At 42.3% G+C, this 23,338-nt stretch overlaps 1 protein-coding gene across 1 annotated transcript; it reads right to left on the bottom strand.

Annotated features, from left to right (window-relative positions):
• Window positions 1-5,449: 5,449 nt before the first annotated feature.
• On the bottom strand, window positions 5,450-16,879 carry LOC111966545 (MAP kinase-activated protein kinase 2). Its single transcript, XM_023991288.2, has 10 exons — window positions 15,951-16,879; window positions 11,909-12,048; window positions 11,510-11,574; window positions 11,316-11,395; window positions 11,035-11,161; window positions 10,252-10,327; window positions 9,838-9,962; window positions 7,815-7,900; window positions 7,652-7,732; window positions 5,450-6,034 (listed from the first exon to the last, which is right to left on the bottom strand). The coding sequence occupies exons 1-10, from the start codon at window positions 16,224-16,226 to the stop codon at window positions 5,825-5,827; spliced, it is 1,266 nt and encodes a 421-aa protein (XP_023847056.1). The 5' UTR covers window positions 16,227-16,879; the 3' UTR covers window positions 5,450-5,824.
• Window positions 16,880-23,338: the final 6,459 nt, after the last annotated feature.

Genomic DNA, 23,338 nt, shown 5'->3' with positions numbered 1-23,338 from the left:
TGGTGCTAGTCAGGGAGGGTTTAGTGAGAAAATGAATTTTCTTGTTGAAAGATGAGGGAGGCGGATAGACCTTCCGATGCCAAGTCGGAGGAAGGTGTTGCTCGTACCCCCTCTCCATTTGCCCCGATTCAACCCTTTATCTTCGGTTTAGGGTTGTTCAGACGGGACCGCTAGGCTAAAGGTGATGCTGGCTTGTTTGGAAATAGAGCTAAAATATAAAGAGCGTGTTTATCCAGCTGGAGTTTGATTTAGAAATTAGGAAAATGGCAATAGAAGCCGACAAGGAGGTGAGGATCCGACAACTGGAGCTAGACGCTGGCTCCAGTGCGACTCCACAACCTACCCATCATCAAGCCTACTTCGAAGTGAGTAAGAATATTGCGTTAGTCCCTCCATTTTGGAAGTTGATTCATATTTCTCTGCGTTTGAGTATGTGGCCGCTGCATTGGCCACTMGAGGTTTGGCCACTCCTGTTGCAACCTAAATTGTCTGGAAAAGCCCAGGAAGTATTAGCCGCTTTCTCCCTAGAAGACAAGTTTACAGTATGATATAGTTAAAACAACCGTTTTGCGGGCTTATGAGTTGGTGCCTGAAGCTTAAAGGCAGCGCTTCAGGAACCACAAACCCTCTCACCGTACTTTTGTTGAGTTTGCTAGGGACAAAAAGTTTCTGTTCAATCGCTGGTGTTCGGGCCGTTACGCTAACACCTTTGATATTCGGGAGTTGATGCTGTTGGATGATTTTAAAAGCAACCTGCCTGAGTTGTAGTTCATTGAAATGAACAGAAAGTGGCGACATTGGCCCAGGCAGCAGTGTTGGCAGATGAGTACGCTGGTGTGCCTCGTTTTGAAAGCCGAACGATAACGTCTTCAGTGCCTCGTTCAGGTCGTTTTTTTTCTCCCTTAAGCCTTCGCATGAAATCTGTGAATGTTTTTACTATCACCAAAAGGGTCACGTGATTGCGGACTGCCCGGTTTTGCAAAATAAACCGAAACAGTCCCTGTCACCATTCCCAAAGTTAAAAAGTGTGGGTTTAGTACCGTCTTTGGCTCGTCCGTTGGACCKAGTTACTGATTCAGCATTTGGGAAACCGGATCCTATCTATACTCTGTTTTATCTCTTCTGGTTGTTTCCTTAAGCTTTACCCAGTCCCCTGAAACGTATTGTGGCTCTCATGTCATATTACAGGGTATAGAGACAAACATACCTGTACCATTACACTGGGTCCACTTAGTGTCAGACTTGGTATCGGGACGTTTCCGTGTTGGTGTAGTGTCTACACTGCCTGTAAAAGGAGTCCCATTGCTACTAGGGAACGTTATCGCTGGTGGTAACGTAACTCCTTTGTTAGAAGTAGTAGACAACCCAGAAATCAAAACTGCAAATGATAAATTGGTTCAAACATTTCCCCATGTTTTTCTTGCTTGTGTTAACGAGGGCACAATCTCGCAAGCTGGGAGATGTGGTGGAATTGTGTAGTTCCATTTTTGAGAATGTTGAGGTAGAAGACAATGCACCGAGTATTCCTTCTGCAAGGCTGACAGTTTTTACCCCCGTAAAAACCACTAAGGCATGGGAAAGTGAAATCGCGCCCCAATTACATGACATTCTTTTGTCTGTCACCCCCGAGAAGGTGATTGAATGTCAAAAGGGAGACACCAGTCTTTGCAAGTGTTTTGCTTCGGTAATTTCCATTGAGGAAGCTAAAACTAGGGAGACCGCCTACTTTATGGAAGCAGGAGTTTTGATGCGTAAATGGGCAGCTCATAACAGTTAGTAACTGGAGTGAAGTGTTTGAAGTGGTTGTTCCTACACCGTTCTGACAGCAGGTGCTGTCACTCGTCCATGACCAGGCGTGGTCCAGACATTTGGGGATCACGAAGACTTATGACCGAGTCCATTTTTTTTCTGGACAGGTTTGAAGTCTGACATTGTCCAATTTTGTAAAACATGTCATGTATGTCAACTCACTGGGAAAGCGACTCAAACAGTTCCTCGTGCGCAGCTCTGCTAGATTCCTGTGGTGGGGGATCCGTTTGAAAGAGTGATAATTGATTGTGTAGGTCTGTTGCCGAAAACCAGGTCAGGTAACCAGTTCTTACTAACAATGTGCAGTGCCACTCGATACCCAGAGGCTATCCCTCTCCATACTATAACGGCTAAGACTGTGGTGAAGGCACTAGTGAAGTAATTCTCTATGGTTGGACTCCCTAAAGTAATCCAAACTGATCAGGGAACCAAATTTATGTCAAAACTGTTCTCAAATGTGTTAAAGACTCTGTATTTCCCATCAGGTCTCCAGTCCGTATCAACCGGAGAGTCAAGGGGCCCTTAAACACTGGCATCAGACGCTTCAGGCGATGCTACGCAAGTATTGCATGGATACCAGTACCGATTGGGATGAGGGGGTGCCCTTTGTCTTATTTGCTATCAAGGAAACAAGACAAGAGTCYTTAGGTTTCAGCCCTGCTGACCTTGTATTTGGACACACCCCATGGGGTCCGCTAAAAGGATATGCTCCTTCAAAACTCTCCTACACCCAGTAGCGCCCCTAAAAATGTGTTGGATTATGTCAAAAAAGATGCGGGAGAGACTGAGCGCCGCATGTGCGTTGGCCCAAAAGTCTCTCTCCTCGTCTCAAACGCATGAAATTACATGACAGAGGCWGTTGGCCATTCTTTTGCACAAGGGGATCAAGTTTTGGTTTTGTTGCCAATCCCTGGCTCATCTGTCAGCACGTTTTTCTGGGCTATATCTTGTGGAAAAGAAACTCTGTGACACCAATTATGTGATAAAGACCCCAGATCGTAGGTGTTCTTCAGGTGTGTGTCATGGTAACATGCTGAAAGCATATTATATGCGTGACTCCAGACAGCTCCTCGGGTAAGCTGGTCTAGCCCGCCATCTCCTGCGTGGCTGCGGTGGCGCTGAAGCCTGGCTGGGACCTAGAGGAGGATAAGGAGAACGAGTTGGAGTTACGCCATATGTTACGTTACAGCAGTGTGAACGCTTATGTAATTCAGAGATGCTGAAAAAGTTACCCTCTCAAATGGAACATTTGGATAACGAAGAATCTAATGATCTTATCCTATTGATAAATAGTTCTCAATGTGTTTCAGGACGTTCCAAGTCGCACGTCCATCTTGGAACATGATGTGGATGTGGGTAACGCTGCTTCTATACGTCAGCAACTGTACCGCGTTAACCCTAAGAAAAGGGAGGTMATGAAAAGTGAGGTCATTCTGTAATAAATCAGCTACATGGCAAAACCCAGTAACAGCTCCTGGAGTTCCCCGTGTATTCTCGTTCCTAAGCCTGACGGTAAGTCCCGCTTATGTACGGACTATYGTCGCATAAATGCCATTATAAACGCCTGAAGGTACCATGTCCATCTGTACAAACAATAGTACGCAAGTATAAACACCATGGGACCACGCAGCCGTCATACCGCTCGGGAAGGAGACGCTTTCTGTCTCCTAGAGATAAATGTACTTTGGTGCGAAAAGTGCAAATCAATCCCAGAACAACAGCGAAGGAACTTGTGATGATGCTGGAGGACACCGGTACAAAAGTATATATAGCCACAGTAAAAACTAGTCCTATATCGACATAACTTGAAAGGCCGCTCAGAAGCCACTGCTCCAAAACCGCCATAAAGCCAGACTATGGTTTGCAACTGCACATGGGCACAAAGATTGTACTCTTTGGAAAAATGTCCTCTGGTCTGATGAAACAAAAATAGAACAGTTTGGCCATAATGACAATTGTTATGTTTGGAGGAAAAAGGGGGACGCTTGCAAGCTGAAGAACACCATCCCAACCGTGAAGCACGGGAGTGGCAGCATCATGTTGTGGGGGTGCCCTGCTGCAAGAGCGACTGGTGCACTTCACAAAATAGATGGCATCATGGGGGAGGAAAATGATGTGGATATATTGAAGCAACATCTCAAGACATCAGTCAGGAAGTTAAAGCTTGGTCGCAAATGGGTCTTCCAAATGGACAATGACCCCAAGCATACTTCTGGGCAGAACTGAAAAAGCGTGTGYGAGCAAGGAGGCCTACAAACCTGACTCGGTTACACCAGCTCTGTCAGGAGGAATGTGCCAAAGTTCACCCAACTTATTGTGGGAAGCTTGTGGAAGGCTACCTGAAACATTTGACCCAAGTTAAACAATTTAAAGGCAAYGCTACCAAATACTAATTGAGTGTATGTAAACTTCTGACCCACTGGGAATGTGATGAAACAAATAAAAGCTGAAATAAATCATTCTCTCTACTATTATTCTGACATTTCACATTCTTAAAATAAAGTGGTGATCCTAACTGACCTAAAACAGGGAATTTTTACTAGGATTAAATGTCAGGAATTGTGATACTGAATTTAAATGTATTTGGCTAAGGTGTATGTAAACTTCCGACTTCAACTGTGTATATATTTTATTTTTACTGCCACAGCAGTAAGTCATTGGTTGTAGTAGCCCTCAATCAATTGGAATACCAGGTTCACATCATGTTTGCCTTCAAGTTTACWATTTTTTTCAAAAACATAATCTATGGATTTATTTAGGTTGCTTAAGACAAACTTATTCAATACTACATCAATTATTTCAACAGTGAAAAGTGTGGTTTCAAAACAAATAGTGTCTTCTATGCCCTCACGTCCCTGAACGTTCCCTACTCTACCTGCTAAATTATCAACCTAATGAAACATTTTCTACAAAATCCTAACTAGATTTGTAAGTACGGTGTCCAGTGGAGGTCGGTGTTTGAAAGCAGATTGGAATCTAAGAAAGCACCAGAACCACGGTGATTTAGTGGGATTTTGCAATGCATGGTTTGAAAAAGCATGTGATCAAACAAAGCTTCGGCCGTCATTGTTTACGTACCTCTGATACATGAATCGGTACACTGCTTCGAAGTTAGCTGCTTAGCGATTTCGAAGCATACCTCGGAGCTCCGGTATCAGGATAATACCATACGTATTTCATAAGGCCTTATTTTGAGGGCCTAGTTTTCCCTAATACAGGGGCCTGAAACTCATACACAATTTCCATCATTAAGTATTTAATTCTAAGCTATTAAGATTCCTATCTGAAAGCCCTCCAAACCATGTGCTAATTATATTTAGACTAAACTAACTTCTAGTTTTTGGTTCTTCATCAAATATATATATTTTTTTACTTGCATTCAAATATTTGAATATCAAAGGAAATAGTTACCTTTTTAATTGATTCTCTATATTCGACTACAAGTATTTGAAAAGTTGGTCATTTCAAATAAACAACAAAATACACTTTTTTTCTCTCACACGCATCAGTCACTTAAACAGTCATGCATACACATACAGAAATGTGCATGAGGAAGTACTAAGGGACGGTACTGTACTCCATGTGAGACCACATCTTCATACATGACACATTCAGACCCAAACAACAAAGTAATACAAACTTCCTTAGAAACAAACATTTATTTAATGAAAATAATAGCAGTAAATAAACATGACATCTACAAAACAAAAGCAATTATATTATAGATCAGTCTGATTAACTGAGCTGGAAAGTCGTATGTGCTGGTGACAGAATAAGTAAAGGACAGAGATAAAAGCCTTATCTTTCTGATTACTGCCAACAGAGGGCAAATTGCTGCCATCTCAATCTTGGCGTGGTCCAATTAAACACTTATTTTGACCAATAACGAGAATAGTTTTCCTGACCACAAGATCTGATTAATTCCCGAAACAACTCGTGATCAGGGCCCTGGTGAATATTGGTCCAAATAATGTCCTTAATATAACATCCCCTCTCTCTCCCTTCCCTCAGTCTCTCACTGGCTGTTACAAACCATTGCTCCGACTACTCCTTCACCCCCTCCTCCCCCACCACCTCCCCCTCCTCCCCCCTCTCCCTCAGTCGCCCCAGCACCAGGTCTATTGCGTCTCTTATTGAGCAGCGGGTTGTTGGACGTGTCCAGGTCTTTGATCTTCACCTGGTCGTAGTCTACACGCATGGTGGCCAGGGCACTGGTCATCTCTTCCTGTAGGCAGACAGTACAGATACTGTGCCTTCAGAAATTATGCATACCCCTTGACTTATTCCACATTTTGTTGTGTTACAGCCTGAATTCAAAATTGATTAAATATTTTGTTTCACCCTTCTACACACAATACCACATGACTAAGTGAAAACATGTTTTTAGAAATCTTTGCAAATTTATTGAAATTGAAATACAGAAATATATAATTTACTGTACATAAGTATTCACATCCCTGAGTCAATACATGTTAGAATCACCTTTGGCAACGATTACAGCTTTAAGAGCTTTGAACACCTGGATTGTACAATATTTGCACATTATTCTTTTAAAAATTCTTCAAGCTCTGTTAAGTTGGTTGTTGATCATTGCTAGACAGCCATTTTCAAGCCGATTTAAGTCAACTGTAAATAGGCCACTCAGGAACATTCAATGTCATCTTGGTAAGCAACTCCAGTGTATATTTGGCCTTGTGTTTTAGGTTGTCCTGTTGTAAGATGAATTTGTCTCCCAGCAGACTGACCCAGGTTTTCCTCTAGGATTTAGCCTGTGCTTTGCTCCATTTTCATTTATTTTCATCCTAAAAAACATCCTTAGTATTTGCCGATGACAAGCATACCCATACAATGATGCAGTCAACCTCATGCTTGAAAATATGAAGAGTGGTAGTCAGTGATATGTTGGATTTTCTCCAAACATAAAACGTTGTATTCAGAACATAAAGTTAATTTCTTTACCACATTTCTTGCAGTTTTATTTTCGTACCTTATTCCAAACCGGATGCATGTTTTGGAATATTTGTACAGKCCTTCTTTTCCCTCTGTCATTTAGGTTAGTATTGTGGAGTAACTACAATGTTGTTGATCCATCCTAAGTTTTCTATCACAGCCATAAAACTCTGCCTGACTCTCTGGCAACTGAGTTAGGAAGGATGCCTCTCTTTGTAGTGACTGGGTGTATTGATACACCATCCAAAGTTTAATTAATAAATTCACCATGCTTGAAGGGATATTCATTTTTTTTTTCTTCCCCCATCTACCAATAGGTGACCTTATTTGCGAGACATTGGAAAACCACTCTGGTCTTTGTGGTTAAATCTGTGTTTAAATTTACTGCTCGACTGAGGGACATTACAGATAATTGTATGTGTGGAGTACAGAGATGAGTCATTCAAAAATCATGTTAAACACTATTATTGCACACCGAGTGAGTCCATGCAACTTGTTTTGTGACTTGTTTATTCCTGAACATATTTAGGCTTGCCATAACAAAGGCTTGAGTAGTTATTGACCGAAGACATTTCAGATTTTCATTTTAAATTAATTTGTAAAAATGTATAAAAACATTAAATCCACTTTGACATTAGGAGGTATTGTGTGTATGCCAGTGACACAAAATCGAAATATAWMMCMYWTTWWAWWYWSWKTWWMACRMAATGTGGAAAAAGTCAAGGGGTGTGAATACTTTCTGAAGGCGCTGTAGATAGTTGCAGTGTGGGTCTTATAAATAGAGTGTTTACCACCCCCTAATGGCTTCTTAGTGTTAGATGAAATTGGCCCATTTGATATGCAGTGTTTCTTATTACCACAGTGTCTGTGTTTTACAGCTCTCCAGTCTCACCTTGACATCGTCCCACAGTTCTCTGTCCTCTGTCAGAACACGGGACGTGTGCAGAGGAGTCGGAGGGATCACCATCGACTGCTGTAATGTCAACACACACACACACAATGTAAATGAGAGTCATATTATCCACAGCGCTCAGACATGCCGTAGTAATACTCACATTGATCCAAGGGTGGTTCATGAACTGCCCGATGGTCATCCTCTCATTAGGGTCTGTCTTCAGCAGCTGGTTGATCAGCTGTTTGGCTACAGAGGTAAAGGTCATAGGTCAACAAGCATAGTAAATAAAACATGATCAGGTAAACTAGTCAAGATGCTTGTCAAAGGACCTACAAATCACAACCGTAGAAAAATCTGTCAAATATTTGGAACTTAGCAGAACATAGTTTGTCTTGCAGTGAAGCATCTCCCTCTACTATAGACTAGAGGTCGACCGATTATGATTTTTCAACACCGATACGGATTATTAGAGGACCAAAAAAGGCCGATACCGATTAATCGGCCGATTTTATTTATTTATTTTTTGATTTGTAATAATGACAATTACAACAATACTGAATGAACACTTATTTTAACTTAATATAATACATCAATAAAATCTATTTAGCCTCAAATAAATAATGAAACATGTTAAATTTGGTTTAAATAATGCAAAAACAAAGTGTTGGAGAAGAAAGTAAAAGTGCAATATGTGCCATGTAAGAAAGCTAACGTTTAAGTTCCTTGCTCAGAACATGAGAACATATGAAAGCTGGTGGTTCCTTTTAACATGAGTCTTCAATATTCCCAGGTAAGAAGTTTTAGATTGTAGTTTTTATAGGAATTATAGGACTATTTCTCTCTATACCATGTGTATTTCATTAACCTTTGACTATTGGATGTTCTTATAGGCACTTTAGAATTGCCAGTGTAACAGYATAGCTTCCATCCCTTTCCTCGCTCCTACCTGGGCTTGAACCAGGAACACAACGACAACAGCCTCCCTCGAAGCAGCRTTACCCATGCAGAGCAAGGGGAATAACTATTCCAAGTCTCAGCGAGTGACGTTTGAAASGCTATTAGCGCGCACCCCGCTAACTAGCTAGCCATTTCACATCGGTTACACCAGCCTAATCTCGGGAGTTGATAGGCTTGAAGCACAGTGAAGAGCTTCTGGCAAAACGCAGGAAAGTGCTGTTTGAATGAATGATTACGAGCCTGCTGCTGCCTACCACCGCTCAGACTSCTCTATCAAATCATAGAATTAGTTATAACATAATAACACACAGAAATACGAGTCTTAGGTCATTAATATGGTCGAATCCGGAAACTATCATCTCGAAAACAAGACGTTTATTCTTTCAGTGAAATACGGAACCGTTCCGTATTTTATCTAACGGGTGGCATCCATAAGTCTAAATATTCCTGTTACATTGCACAACCTTCAATGTTATGTCATAATTACGTAAAATTCTGGCAAATTAGGCGGCCCAAACTGTTGCATATACACTGACTCTGCGTGCAATGAACGCAAGAGAATTGACACAATTTCACCTGGTTAATATTGCCTGCAAACCTGGATTTCTTTTAGCTAAATATGCAGGTTTAAAAATATATACTTCYGTGTATTGATTTTAAGAAAGGCATTGATGTTTATGGTTAGGTACACATTGGAGCAACGATACGCACCGCATCGATTATATGCAACGCAGGACACTCTAGATAAACTAGTAATATCACCAACCATGTGTAGTTAACTAGTGATTATGATTGATTGATTGTTTTTTATAAGATAAGTTTAATGCGAGCTAGCAACTTACCKTGGCTTCTTCTGCATTCGCATAACAGGCAAGCTCCTCGTAGAGTGCAATGTAATCAGGTGGTTAGMGCGTTGGACTAGTTAACTGTAAGGTTGCAAGATTGAATCCCCCGAGCTGACAAGGTAAAAATCTGTCGTTCTGCCCCTGAACGAGGCAGTTAACCCACCGTTCCTAGGCCGTCATTGAAAATAAGAATGTGCTCTTAACTGACTTGCCTAGTTAAATAAAGATTAAATAAAGGTGTAAAAAAATTAAAATAAAAAAACGGCTAAATGGTTGTCCAGAAATATTGATTTCCGATTGTTATGAAAACTTGAAATCGGCCCTAATTAATCGGCCAACCTCTATTATAGACCACCCACAGTATTCTGTCTCTAGTCTGACCTTCCTCCGACACTTCCGCCCACTCAGGGTTGGGGAACTTGTACTGGCCCATCCTGATCCTCTGCTTCATCCCTGGAGAGATCGCCTGGCCAGTGTTAGAGTAGAACGGAGGGAACCCACACAGCCTGGGGACACAGCACACACTTCAACATGAGAATAGAGCAACTACAGCTACTGTATGCACTCCAACTGGACACTCATTGAACAGTCATTCATACTATATACAAGGAGGGAGAAAGCAAGTGGACCATGAGAATTTGAGAGTGTTAAAAGAGAGGTCGTAGAGAGAAATTAGGGTGTAAATGAGGACCAGGGGTGAACATTAGGGGGAGTGAGAGTGAATGAGAGGCCTGTGACTTGATTCTCACACACTCACTGACACACTTATAGCACACAGACACACTAGGTACTCACAGGATGTACATGATCACGCCCAGAGACCACATGTCACACGACTTGTCATACTTCTCTGGACCAAGCACCTCGGGGGCTGATAGACAGACATTGAGACAGAGACCAAGACACCAAGAGACAACCAGGCAGACAGACAGGGACAATATGATGGGTAAAAGTCAACCACAATACTTTATAGCCTACACACCATTCACATCCAGATAGTATACTACACCACTACTGGTGTAACAGACCCAACACTCACCAACATAGTAGGGGGTGTAACAGACCCAAAACTCACCAACATAGTAGGGGGTGTAACACACCCAACACACCAACATCTGTGGGGTGTAACGACCCCTCAAAACTCACCAACATAGTAGGGGGTGTCAAGACCCAAAACTCACCAACATAGTAGGTGGTGTAACACACCAACACTCACCAACATAGTAGGGGGTGTAACAGACCCAAACTACCAAATAGTAGGGGTGTAACAGACCCAACTCACAAACTAGTAGGGGTGTAACACCCCACTCACCAACATAGTAGGGGTGTAACGACCAAAACTCACAACATAGTAGGGGTGTAACAGACCAACTCACCACCATAGTAGGGGTGTAACACCCAAAACTCACCAACATAGTAGGGGGTGTACAGACCCAAAACTCACCAACATAGTAGGGGGTGTAACAGACCCAAACTCACCACATAGTGGGGGTGGTACAACCACACTCACAAACATAGTAGGGGTGTAAAGACCAAACTCACCAACATAGTAGGGGGTGTAACAGACCCAAAACTCACCAACATAGTAGGGGGTGTAACAGGGTGTCTGGAGGGAGTTGTGGAGGGTGGTCTCCTTGGCAAAGCCAAAGTCAGTTAGTTTCAGCACGCCATTGGTCTCCTTGGTGGTGTASAGCAGATTTTCAGGCTATTGCGTGTTTGTGTGTGTGTGGAGGGAGGTGTAAAAAAGAATGCAATAAGTACATCACTAAAACCACCAGCGGTAAATACATGCCTGTCAGCGAGTGTCAGGTGAAAAATTAAATGATGTAAATGATGTGTGTCTAAGAGTAGAGTCCCACCTTGACATCTCTGTGAGCTATGTCCATGTGGTGGAGGTACTCAATGGCCGTGCCTATGTCCCTCATGATCTCCGCAGCCTCTGATTAAAAGCCATGACATATGAATCTGATTAACAAAATGCGCACAGCTATAGGGTCACTGTAAATAATTGAGCACTGTAAATAATACAACACAGTTCCCCATCATAACTCACCTCTCTCTGTGAACGCCTGGTCCCCTCTGGCCTGAATGTGACTGAACAGCTCCCCTCCTTCCATACTGAGCCAGGAACAACAACAAGAGACACAGATCAGAGCTTCTCAACAAGAGAACAAAGCCATCAAGGCCAGCATTGTCCCTTAGTAATTACTGGGCAATTACTGAGCCCAATCAACAAATTCTAAGCATAATGACCAAGAAAGAGAACTGGGACATATTTGATGTTTATGTAAACTTTCATTTGGCCAGGAGTTTTTCCTGACCACGTGACCTAACCAGGAAAAAATCCTGGCCCTACTCATTAGTTACGGTTTTAAAGTCTGACACGCTAGAAAAGCTAAGAGCATTCATTACACAAATGCATTCTGGTCTATGTAGTCTCTATGGTCCTCACCACTCCATGATGATAAGCAGGCATTTCTTCCCCTGGTGCATGTTCTCATAAAGGCTAAGGATGTGAACGATGTATGGGCCCCCCGACACTCTCCAATGCAGCTCTACCTCCCGCCGCGCCTTAGGACTATCATACAGAATCTGCCCCCACAGAGAAGAAGGGTGGGTATAGAAACAGAGACGAAGAGAGAGAACAACAGGCATGTTTAGGAAGCACATTTACTATGACTAGGTATAATGATGGATGCAGCATGCATCTGTAGTGGAACGTATGCATCTATGCAACATGTACAGTAACAGTCAAAATTTTGGACACACCTACTCATTCCAGGGTTTTTCTTAATTTTTTATCTATTTTCTACATTATAGAATAATAGTGAAGACGTCAAAACTATGAAATAACACATGGAATCATGTAGTAACCAAAAAAGTGTTAAAGTAACCACCCTTTGCCTTGATGACAGCTTTGCACACTCTTGGCATTCTCTCAACTAGCTTCATGAGGTGGTCACCTGGAATGCATTTCAATTAACAGGTGTGCTGTGTTAAAAGTTAGTTTCTGGAATTTCTTTCCTTCTTAATGTGTTTGAGCCAATCAGTTGTGCTGTGACATTACCTTAAGACATGAAGGCCAGTCAATACGGAACATTTCAAGMACTTTTTAAGAAGTTAACAAGTTTCTTCAAGTGCAGTCACAAAATCCATCAAGCGCTATGATGAAACTGGCTCTCATGAGGACCGCCAGAGGAAAGGAAGACCCAGAGTTACCTCTGCTGCAGAGGATAAGGTCATTAGAGTTACCAGCCTCAGATTGCATCCCAAATAAATGCTTCAGAGTTCAAGTTACAGACACATCTCAACATCAATTGTTCAGATGAGACTGCGTGAATCAGGCCTTCATGGTCGAATTGCTGCAAAGAAACCACTACTAAAGGACAGCAATAAGAAGATGAGACTTGCTTGGGCCAAGAAACACGAGCAATGGACATTGGACCGGTGGAAATCTGTCCTTTGGTCTGATGAGTCCAAATTTGAGATTTTTGGTTCCAACAGCCGTGTCTTTGTGAGACACAGAGTAGGTGAACGGATGATCTCCACGTGTGGTTCCCACCGTGAAGCATGGAGGAGGAGGTGTGATGGTGTGGGGGTGCTTTGCTGGTGACACTGTCAGTGATTTATTCAGAATTCAAGGCACACTTAACCAGCATGGCTACCACAGCATTCTGCAGCGATACACCATCCCATCTGGTTTGCGCTTACTGGGACTATCATTTGATTTTCAACAGGACAATGACCCAACACACCTCCCAGGCTGTGTAAGGGCTAGTTGACCAAGAAGGAGAGTGATGGAGTGCTGCATTAGATGACCTGGCCTCCACAATCCCCCGACCTCAACCCAATTGAGATGGTTTGGGATGAGTTGGACTGCAGTGTGAAGGAAAAGCAGCCAACAAGTTCTCAGCATATGTGGAAACTCATTCAAGACTGTTGGAAAAGCATTGTTCATGAAGCTGGTTGAGAGAATRCCAAGAGTGTGCAAAGCTGTTGTCAAGGCAAAGGGTGGCTACTTTGAAGAATCTAAAAATATATATATACAGTATATTTGCTTAACACTTTTTTGGTTACTACATGATTCCATATGTGTAATTTCATAATTTTGATATCTTCACTATTATTCTACAATGTAGAAAATAGTAAAAATAAAGAAAAACCCTGGAATAAGTAGGTGTGTACAAACTTTTGACTGGTACTGTATATCCTGTGTGAGTGTGTTTTTGAGTGCATGTGTCCATGTTGTCTAGAACCACTCACAGGTCTTGGAGGAATTGATCAAGGGTATAATAACAGCCTTAATCAGGTTAAAATCCCTGAATCTTAGCCCCACATCTCTCTCTCACCTCTCTTTCGTACTTTCTCTCTCTCTCACACCCACACACACAGTCTCTTCATATTCTCACGTAAGTGAATCTATCATTACAAATCAAACCTGGACCCTTCATTCATATTAATTTGCTTGTCAGGACGATTCCCTCTAGAGCTTTTAAAATGAATGCTGCCTTTTATTAGTGCATTCAAAATCTACCTTCAAAGTGTACCAGTAATAACAACCTTGCAATGTGATTGGATGTAAGGGTGGGAGGGATCCCCAGACACAGCCAGATAAACTAGCTTATCTTCTGTCTGTGACAGGATGCAGTGCATGGTGGGACAGGGAGGAGAGGGCAGGTTGAGATTAAACTGTTTATAGAGGAGTAACCTAATACTCAGCCTCAACATTGTCCACAAATACTTGAAGAGCACAGTTACAAAAGAATGTATACACTTGTGCCAGTACAACTGATCATACTCAACACATTTCATTTATCTATCTTTAGTCTACCTGGACAAAAAGAATAGGGAACTATTTTGTAGGTTGAGACTGTTCCATTGAAAACATATCCATAGGCTTTCTGTTATTGTTTTTTCAAGAATACTTCTGGTGACCCATTATTCAGGTTTTGAATTTGCATAACCTGTTGACCTAGCACTCTTTCCAAGTTGCTCACTATTCCAGTGGTTGATCTTCAAAGAACAGAAGAAAAACATTCCCCACTGGGCACAGATGTCAATTCAATGTTTATTCCACGTTGGTTCAACGTCATTTCATTAAAATGACGTGGAAACAACGTTGATTTAACCAGTGGGTGACCACAGATCCCCCTATGTCCAGAAAGGATAGATAGAGCTTAGAGCACATGCCAAGGCATAACTTAAGAAAAGGGATGGGGAACATCTGGTCCAGGTGGGTCGCATTCTGTGCAGGCTTTTGTTCCAGCCCAGCACAAACACACACCAGATTTGAGTTGAATCAGGTATGTGAGAGCTGGAACAAAAGCCTGCACACCAGAGTAGATCCTCTCTAGATGGAACATAGAATCAGTCCAGACAGAGCATGTCATTGTCCATACAACATGACAATGACTACTGGCACTAACAACCTACCCTCTGCGTAAGACACGGTCCCACACAGTACATCACTGTCTCTCCCCAGACTCATCCACTGTCTGTCTGGGCGGGAGTAGTCGAGTTAGCTTAAAGAGCTGCACTGTTGCCGCTGGTGGCTCCTCTCCAAACCCGGCTCATAGAGAGACAGTTATCTATTGGTGTTATTAGTGCTTAAGTGGACCTCTTTAAAAGAGGAACAGGCACCAGTCAAAGAAACACACTCTCTCTCTGACTCTGTACATATATCCTCTTGTTTGTTGATACAGTAAATGTTGCAGAGGGAAGAAGTGGGACAGAATGTGACAGTAACTGACAACCTCTGTAACCTCTGCACACCAGATGCATGCTGTATACTGTAACCATGCCAAGATATGTCAATCAGTTTTTAGCATTATAATGTGGATATATGTCCTCCTTCATACAACATCCCACCCCACATCAGACAAATTAAGTGATTCCAAATAAAGGAGTGATCCCATTGGAGAAAGTCAGCTGCAAAACTGAATATCAAAATGTGTCTTGCACTATTAACCCAACCCAGCGAGGTGCGAGTTGCTGCCTTAATCAACATCCATGTCATCGGTGCCCAGGGAGCAGCTGTTGTAGGGGGGTTGGTTAACTGCTTTGCTCATGGGCAGAACGGCAGATTATTTGAACCAGCAACCTTTTGGTTACTATTCCAACGCTCTTAACCGCTAGGCTACCTGTCACCCCTGGTATCAAACCGCAAAGAAGGATGAGAGATCTGTCTAGGAAGCGACTGTCTAAGATGGAGGAGTAGTGAATAATTGATGACTATTCTCCCTCTTATCGTCACCATTGTAAATACATCCTCAAGTTTCCTTTCATTTACATCAGAGGATAAGAAAAGAAAGCAAGCAAGACCTCAAATACTTGGTGCCACTTGGGTCTGGTGACTGATGGTCTCTCTCGCTCTCTTGCTCCAATTAAATTCAAGGTGCTTTATTGGCATGTGAAACATATGTTTACATTAACAAAGCAAGTGAAATGGATCACGCACGCACGCACACACACACACACACACACACACACACTACCTTGAGGGCACACTTCTCCCCTGTCTTCTTGCAGTAGCATTCCAGCACTTTCCCGTTGATACCCAGTCCTAGTACTTGAGTTGTTATTTTGTAGTCCTCTGTGACTGCGTTGCGTTTGAACTCCAGTTTTGACTGGGCAGGCAGCTGGAAGAGTGTGGGGTCGCTAAGGGTGTCCCTGCCTGGGATGTGTGGAATGCTTCCACTCGGCGTCCCCTGGAGCTGAGGCTCGGATTGGTTGGCTGACTGCCTCTCTTCTCCGTTACCATTATGTTGCATGATGTGTTTCTTGCGGTTCAATCCCCCCCCCCCCTGCTCTCCACGGAAACAGACAGARAGAGAGAGATGCAGTGGTGTCCCCTCCCCGTCCAATGTTCAGCAGCAGCCTCACGTTCCCTTTCTCCCCCCAGCTCTGAGACGAAATGGCAATTTTTCTGATTCCTTTCTCGATTTTATTTTCAATTATGAAGCAAAAATAGGCGAATTATTCCACAGTAGGCTTATTTCTTTCGAGGAATTGCTACCCTATAATAATATTGGCACATTGACCGAATAAGAAGTTTTTGCATTGCATATCTAGAATAGTTAGTTATATGAAGCATTTTGAACTTCACTCTAAAAGAACATTCTAATTTGTGGTATAGTTAACAATCTATTATGCTAAATTTGAGTTTGTATAAAAAATAAATGGAACACAGGTAACGTTAAATGTGCAACAGCAAATAAATCTGTACCGGATGTCCAGTTTAGTAGGAATTGACCAAAATGCGCATTACATTTCCTGTAAAATCATCGGCCGAATTAAAAAAAGATAACAGTCCTCGGTCCAGTTCCCTATCCTCTCCGTTATTATTCTTTCCGTTATTTTCCTCTCCGTTATTTTCCTCTCCTGTGCCCTTCTCTGAGGCTACACGAAACTCTTCAACTCCCCTTACGTCAGCGTAGCACGGCTCAARTTTATTCACACGGCCCTAATCTCTTAAAGGAGCCACCACACGCAAAGACGGGCGGCCAGTAGGGCATCCCACTGGGCACAAACATAAATTCATTGCCATTTTAACTAGGCAAGTCAGTTAAGAACAAATTCTAATGACGCTGGGCCAATTGTGCACCGCCCTATGGGACTCCCAATCACAGCCAGTTGTGACACAGCCTGGAATTGAACCAGGGTCTGTAGTGACACCTCTAGCACTGAGATGCAGTGCCTTAGACCAATAAACCACTCGGGAGCCCTATTCCACATTGGTTCAACATACTTTTGAAATGATGCAAAAACAGCGTTGATTCAACCAGTGTGTAGGATGTGGCATATATTTTTGTTTTAACAAAAAATTGAATAGGACGAAAAATACTGGTCAGTCACAGAAGTAGTCTTTGTGGTATTAGGCATTGTAACTGCATGTCATAACCCACGTATGGCATTATGTACTACTTTATCTTCAGGACATTCTTGAGAGACGTTCATTAAAAACTACTCACCTAAAAAGATACACCTCTGACTGGACATTTACTTTATATTACATGGTGTCAGAAATTCGTGAGGCACACATCTCACAGCAAATTATCCAGTGTTATATCAACACTGAAAGAGTGGGACCATATACACACTGGAACCAGTGTTAAATTAACACACTGCTTAGTGTTAAACCTTTTTCAGATATTTCCAAAGAGTGCCTTGCCTTTCGAGTGAATTGCAGAGTTACCAGAAATATTCTGTGCCATGGACTTATCAATAAATATGTTAAAGTTATAATAATAATAATAATAATATATATTATTGAAGACAATATCATACGTATTTCATAAGGTCTTATTTTGAGGGCCTAGTTTTACTTTTATATCTATCAAAATCTGTCTACATTTTTTTGACACCAACCAACAAAAAGCAAGGTGTCTGCAGGCTGTCGTATGTGTTAATCTAATCTTGATATATTGTCCAGTCGTGTGGTCCAGGTGCGGCAAGGAAAGACCTAGTTAAGCTGCGGCTGGCCCAGAAACAGATCGGCACATTTAGCTCTTAATTGTAATCAGAGGGCTGATATAAATATTATGCATGCCAGTCTCTTGGCTAACAGTTGACGAGAGACTGACTGCACCACTTCTTCTTTTTATAAGAAACATTAATGTGTTGAAAATACCAAATTGTTTGCATAGTCAACTTACACACAGCTCTGACACACACACACTTATCCCACCAGACATGCCACCAGGGGTCTTTTCATAGTCCCCAAATTCAGAACAAATTCAAGAAAACGTACAGTATTATATAGAGTCCTTATTGCATGGAACATCCTTCCATCTCATATTGCTCAAATAAACAGCAAACTTGTTTCAAAACAGATAAAGCAACATCTTGCGGCTCAACACCTCTCCCCTATTTGACCTAGATAGTGTGTGTATACATTGATATGTAGGCCACGTGTGCCTTTTTAAAAATGTATGTAGTTCTGTCCTTGAGCTGTTCTTGTCTAATGATGTTCTGTATATTATGTCATTCTGTATTATTGTTTCATGTTTTGTGTGGACCCCAGGAAGAGTAGCTGCTGTTTTTGTAACAGCTAATGGGGATCCTAATAAAATACCAATACCAAATGTATAACAGTGCATTCGGAGAGTATTTAGACCCTCACCTTTTTCCACATTTTGTTACGTGACAGCCTTATTCTAAAACTGATTAAATAACAAAAAATCCTCAGCACATACACACAAAACCCCATAAAGACAAAGTGAAACAGGGTTTTAGAAAAACAGAAAGGTTTGTAAACATTTGTTTACAGACAGATTAATTCCCTTGTAATTCACTGTATCACAATTCCAGTGGGTCAGACGTTTAACTACACTAAGTTGACTGTGCCTTTAAACAGCTTGGAAAATTCCATAAAATGATGTCATGCATTAGAAGCTTCTGATAGGCTAATTGACATAATTTGAGTCAATTGGAGGTGTACCTGTTGATGTATTTCAAGGCCTACCTTCAAACTCAGCACCTCTTTGCTTGACATCATGGGAAAAAACAAAAGAAATCAGCCAAGACCTCAGAAAAAAATGTAGACCTCCACAAGTCTGGTTCATCCTTGGGAGCAATTTCCAAACAACTGAAGGTACCACGTTCAGCTGTACAAACAATAGTACGCAAGTATAAAACACCATGGGACCACGCTGCCGTCATACGCGTCAGGAAGGAGAAGCATTCTGTCTCCTAGAGATGAACGTACTTTGGTTCGAAATGTGCACATCAATCCAGAACAACAGCAAAGGACCTTGTGAAGATGCTGGAGGAAACAGGTACAAAAGTATCTATATCCACAGTAAAACGAGTCCTATATCGACATAACTTGAAAGGCCATTCAGCAAGGAAGAAGCCACTGCTCAAACCACCATTAAAAAAGCCAACTACAGTTTGGAACTGCACATGTGGACAAAGATCATACTTTTGGAGAAATGTCCTCTGTCTGAAACAAAAATAGAACTGTTTGGCCATAATGACCATAGTATTGTTTGGAGGAAAAAGGGGGAGGCTTGCAAGCCGAAGAACACCATCCTAACCGTGAAGCACGGGGGGGAAGCATCATGTTGTGGGGGTTCTTTGCTGCAGGAGGGACTGGGGCACTTCACAAAATAGATGGCATCATGAGGAGGAAAATGATGTGGATATATTGAAGCAACATCTCAAGATATCAGTCAGGAAGTTAAAGCTTGGTCGCAAATGGGTTTTCCAARTGGACAATGACCCCAAGCATGCTTCTAAAGTTGTGGCAAAATGGCTTAAGGACAACAAAGTCAAGGTATTGGAGTGGCCATAGAAGCCCTTACCTCAATCCTATAGACAATTTATGGGCAGAACTGAAAACGTGTRTGTCATATGAAGAGAAATTGTGAAGAGAAATTATAGATAAAACGTATTGGTGCTCATCGGCCATAAACATTACACAACAAGTTGGAAATCGCAAATTCAACAATGAGTGGTTTGAAAGGAATCAGTGGCTAACTACAAGCATTGCAAAGCAAGGACAAGCAGGGGGGCAAGCCCCCCACCCCGCTTCTCATTCACCCAAATCCAGACAGCTGATGTTCTGAAAGAGCTGCAAAATCTGGATCCCTACAAATCAGCTGGGCTAGACAATCTAGACCCTCTCTTCCTAAAAGTATCCGCCACCGTTGTTTGAACCCCTATTACTAGTCTGTTCAAMCTCTCTTTCGTATCATCTGAGATTCCTAAAAATTGGAAAGCGGCCGCGGTCATCCYCCTCTTCAAAGGGGGAGACACCTTAGACCCAAACTGTTACAGACCTATACCCATCCTGCCCTGCCTTTCTAAAGTCTTCGAAAGCCAAGTGAACAAACAGATCACCGACCATTTTGAATCCCACYGTACCTTCTCCGCTATGCAATCTGGTGCACCTCAGCCACGCTCAAGTTCCTAAACGATACCATAACCGCCATCGATAAAAGGCAGTACTGTCGACCTGGCCAAGGCTTTTGTCAAAATCCGACTCTCTTCTCTGTATACATCAATGATGTTGCTCTTGCTGCTGGTGATTCTCTGATACCTCTAACGCAGGACACCATTCTGTTAACTTCTGGCCCTCTTTGGACACTGTGTTAACTAACCTCCAGACGAGCTTCAATGCCATACAACTCTCCTTCTGTGGCCTCCAACTGCTCTTAAACGCAAGTAAAACTAAATGCATGCTATTCAACCGATCACTGCCCGCACCTGCTCGCCCGTTCAGCATCACTACTCTGGACGGCTCTGACTTAGAATACGTGGACAACTACAAATACCTAGGTGTCTGGTTAGACTGTAAACTCTCCTTACAGACTCATATTAAGCATCTCCAATCCAAAGTTAAATCTAGAATCGGGTTCCTATTTCGCAACAAAAGCCTCCTTCACTCATGCTGCCAAACATACCCTCGTAAAACTGACTATACTACCGATCCTTCACTTCGGCGATGTCATTTCAAAAATAGCCTCCAACACTCTACTCAGCAAATTGGATGTAGTCTATCCCAGTGCTATCCGTTTTGTCACCAGCCCCATACACTACCCGCCATTGCGACCTGTACGCTCTCGTTGGTTGGCCCTCGCAACATATTCGTCGCCAAACCCGCTGGCTCCAGGTCATCTATAAGTCTTTGCTAGGTAAATCTCCGCCTTATCTCAGCTCACTGGTCACCATAGCACACCCACCCGTATCATGCGCTCCAGCAGGTTTTTTCACTGGTCATCCCAAAACCAAACCTGCTTTGGCCGCCTTTCCTTCCAGTTCTCTGCTGCCAATGACTGGAACGAATTGCAAAAATCACTGAAGTTGGAGACTTATAGCTCCCTCACTAACTTTAAGCGTCAGCTGTCAGAGCAGCTTACCAATCGCTTCAGCTGTACACAGCACATCTGTAAATAGCCCATTCAACCAACTACCTACCTCATCCCCATATATATATATTTTTTTTTCTCTTTTGCACACCAGTATTTCTATTTGCACATCCTCATCTGCACATATATCACTCCAGTGTAAATTGCTAAATTGTAATTACTTCGCCACTATTGGCCTATTTATTGCCTTACCTCCTTACTTAATTTGCACACACTGTATAGAGATATTTATATTGTGTTATTGACTGTACGTTTGTTTATCCCATGTGTAACTCTGTGTTGTTGTTTGTGTCGCACTGCTTTGCTTTATCTYGGCCAGGTCGCAGTTGTAAATGAGAACTTGTTCTCAACTGGCCTACCTGGTTAAATAAAGGTGAAATAAAAAATAAAAAAAGAACTAGCTTGCAATTCAGTGCAGTGGGTGTGTGGCCCAAGTCTGGATTTAAACTTATTCGGGATCGGTGTCACGTCCACGGGACGGTTGAGCTAGCGTAGGCTAATGCAATTAGCATGAGGTTGTAAGTAACAAGAAAACTTCCCAGGACATAGACATATCTGATATTGRCAGAAAGCTTACATTCTTGTTAACTGCACTGTCCAATTTACAGTAGCTATTACAGTGAAATAATACCATGCTATTGTTTGAGGAGAGTGCACAATTTTGAACATGAAAAGTTATTAATRAACAAATTAGGCACATTCGGGCAGTCTTGATAGTACATTTTTCACAGAAATGCAATGGTTAATTGGATCAATCTAAAACTTAGCACATACACTGCTGCTATCTAGTGGCCCAAATCTAAATTGCACCTGGGCTGGAATAATACATTATGGCTTCAATGCCATAAGGTCCTGGAGTGGCCTAGCCAGTCTCCAGACCTGAACCCAATAGAAAATCTTTGGAGGGAGCTGAAAGTCCGTATTGCCCAGCGACAGCCCCGAAACCTGAAGGATCTGGAGAAGGTCTGTATGGAGGAGTGGGCCAAAATCCCTGCTGCAGTGTGTGCAAACCTGGTCAAGAACTACAGGAAACGTATGATGTCTGTAATTGCGAACAAAGGTTTCTGTACCAAATATTAAGTTCTGCTTTTCTGATGTATCAAATACTTATGTCATGCAATAAAATGCAAATTAATTACTTAAAAATCATACAATGTGATTTTCTGGATTTTGTTTTAGATTCCGTCTCTCACAGTTGAAGTGTACCTATGATAAAAAATTACAGACCTCTACATGCTTTGTAAGTAGGGAAACCTGCAAAATCGGCAGTGTATCAAATACTTGTTCTCCCCACTGTATACTGAGATCATGTGACAGATCCTGTCTCTTATACACATCTAGATGTGTATAAGAGACAGGCGCAGTGCTGCCCGGTTTTATATTTTTTTGAAATAAGTTATTTTTTAAATTTCACTTCACCAATTTGGACTATTTTGTGTATGTCCATTACATGAAATCCAAATAGAAATCCAGTTAAATTACAGGTTTGCAAAATAGGAAAAATGCCACGGGGGATGAATACTTTTGCAAGGTACTGTAGGTCCTGGATGGCAGGAAGCTTGGCCCCAGTGATGTATTGGGCCGTACGCACTACCCTCTTTAGCRCCTTACGGTCGGATGCTGAGCAGTTGCCATACTAGGCGATGACGCAACCGGTCAGGATGCTTTTGCTGGTGCAGCTGTGTAATTTTGAGGATCTGGGGACCCATGCCAAATATTTTCATTCTCCTGACCCATGCCCTCTTCACTACTGTCTTGGTGTGTTTGGACCATGATAGTTTGTTGGTGATGTGCATACCAAGGACTTGAAACTCTCGACCAGCTCCAGAACAGCTCCGTCGATGTTGATGGGGGCCTGTTCGGCCCTCCTTTTCCTCTAGTCCACGATCAGCTTCTTTGTCTTGCTCACGTTGAGGGGGAGGTTGTTATCCTAGCACCAAACTGCCAGKTCTCTGACCTCCTCCCTATAGGCTGTCTCATCGTTGTCGGTGATCAGGCCTACCAATGTTGTG

The sequence above is a fragment of the Salvelinus sp. IW2-2015 genome, linkage group LG1, assembly GCF_002910315.2.
Source record: "Salvelinus sp. IW2-2015 linkage group LG1, ASM291031v2, whole genome shotgun sequence".
Lineage (NCBI taxonomy): Eukaryota > Metazoa > Chordata > Actinopteri > Salmoniformes > Salmonidae > Salvelinus > Salvelinus sp. IW2-2015.
The sequence above is the reverse complement of the archived record's forward strand: the minus strand, read 5'-3'. Positions and strand labels throughout refer to the sequence as shown.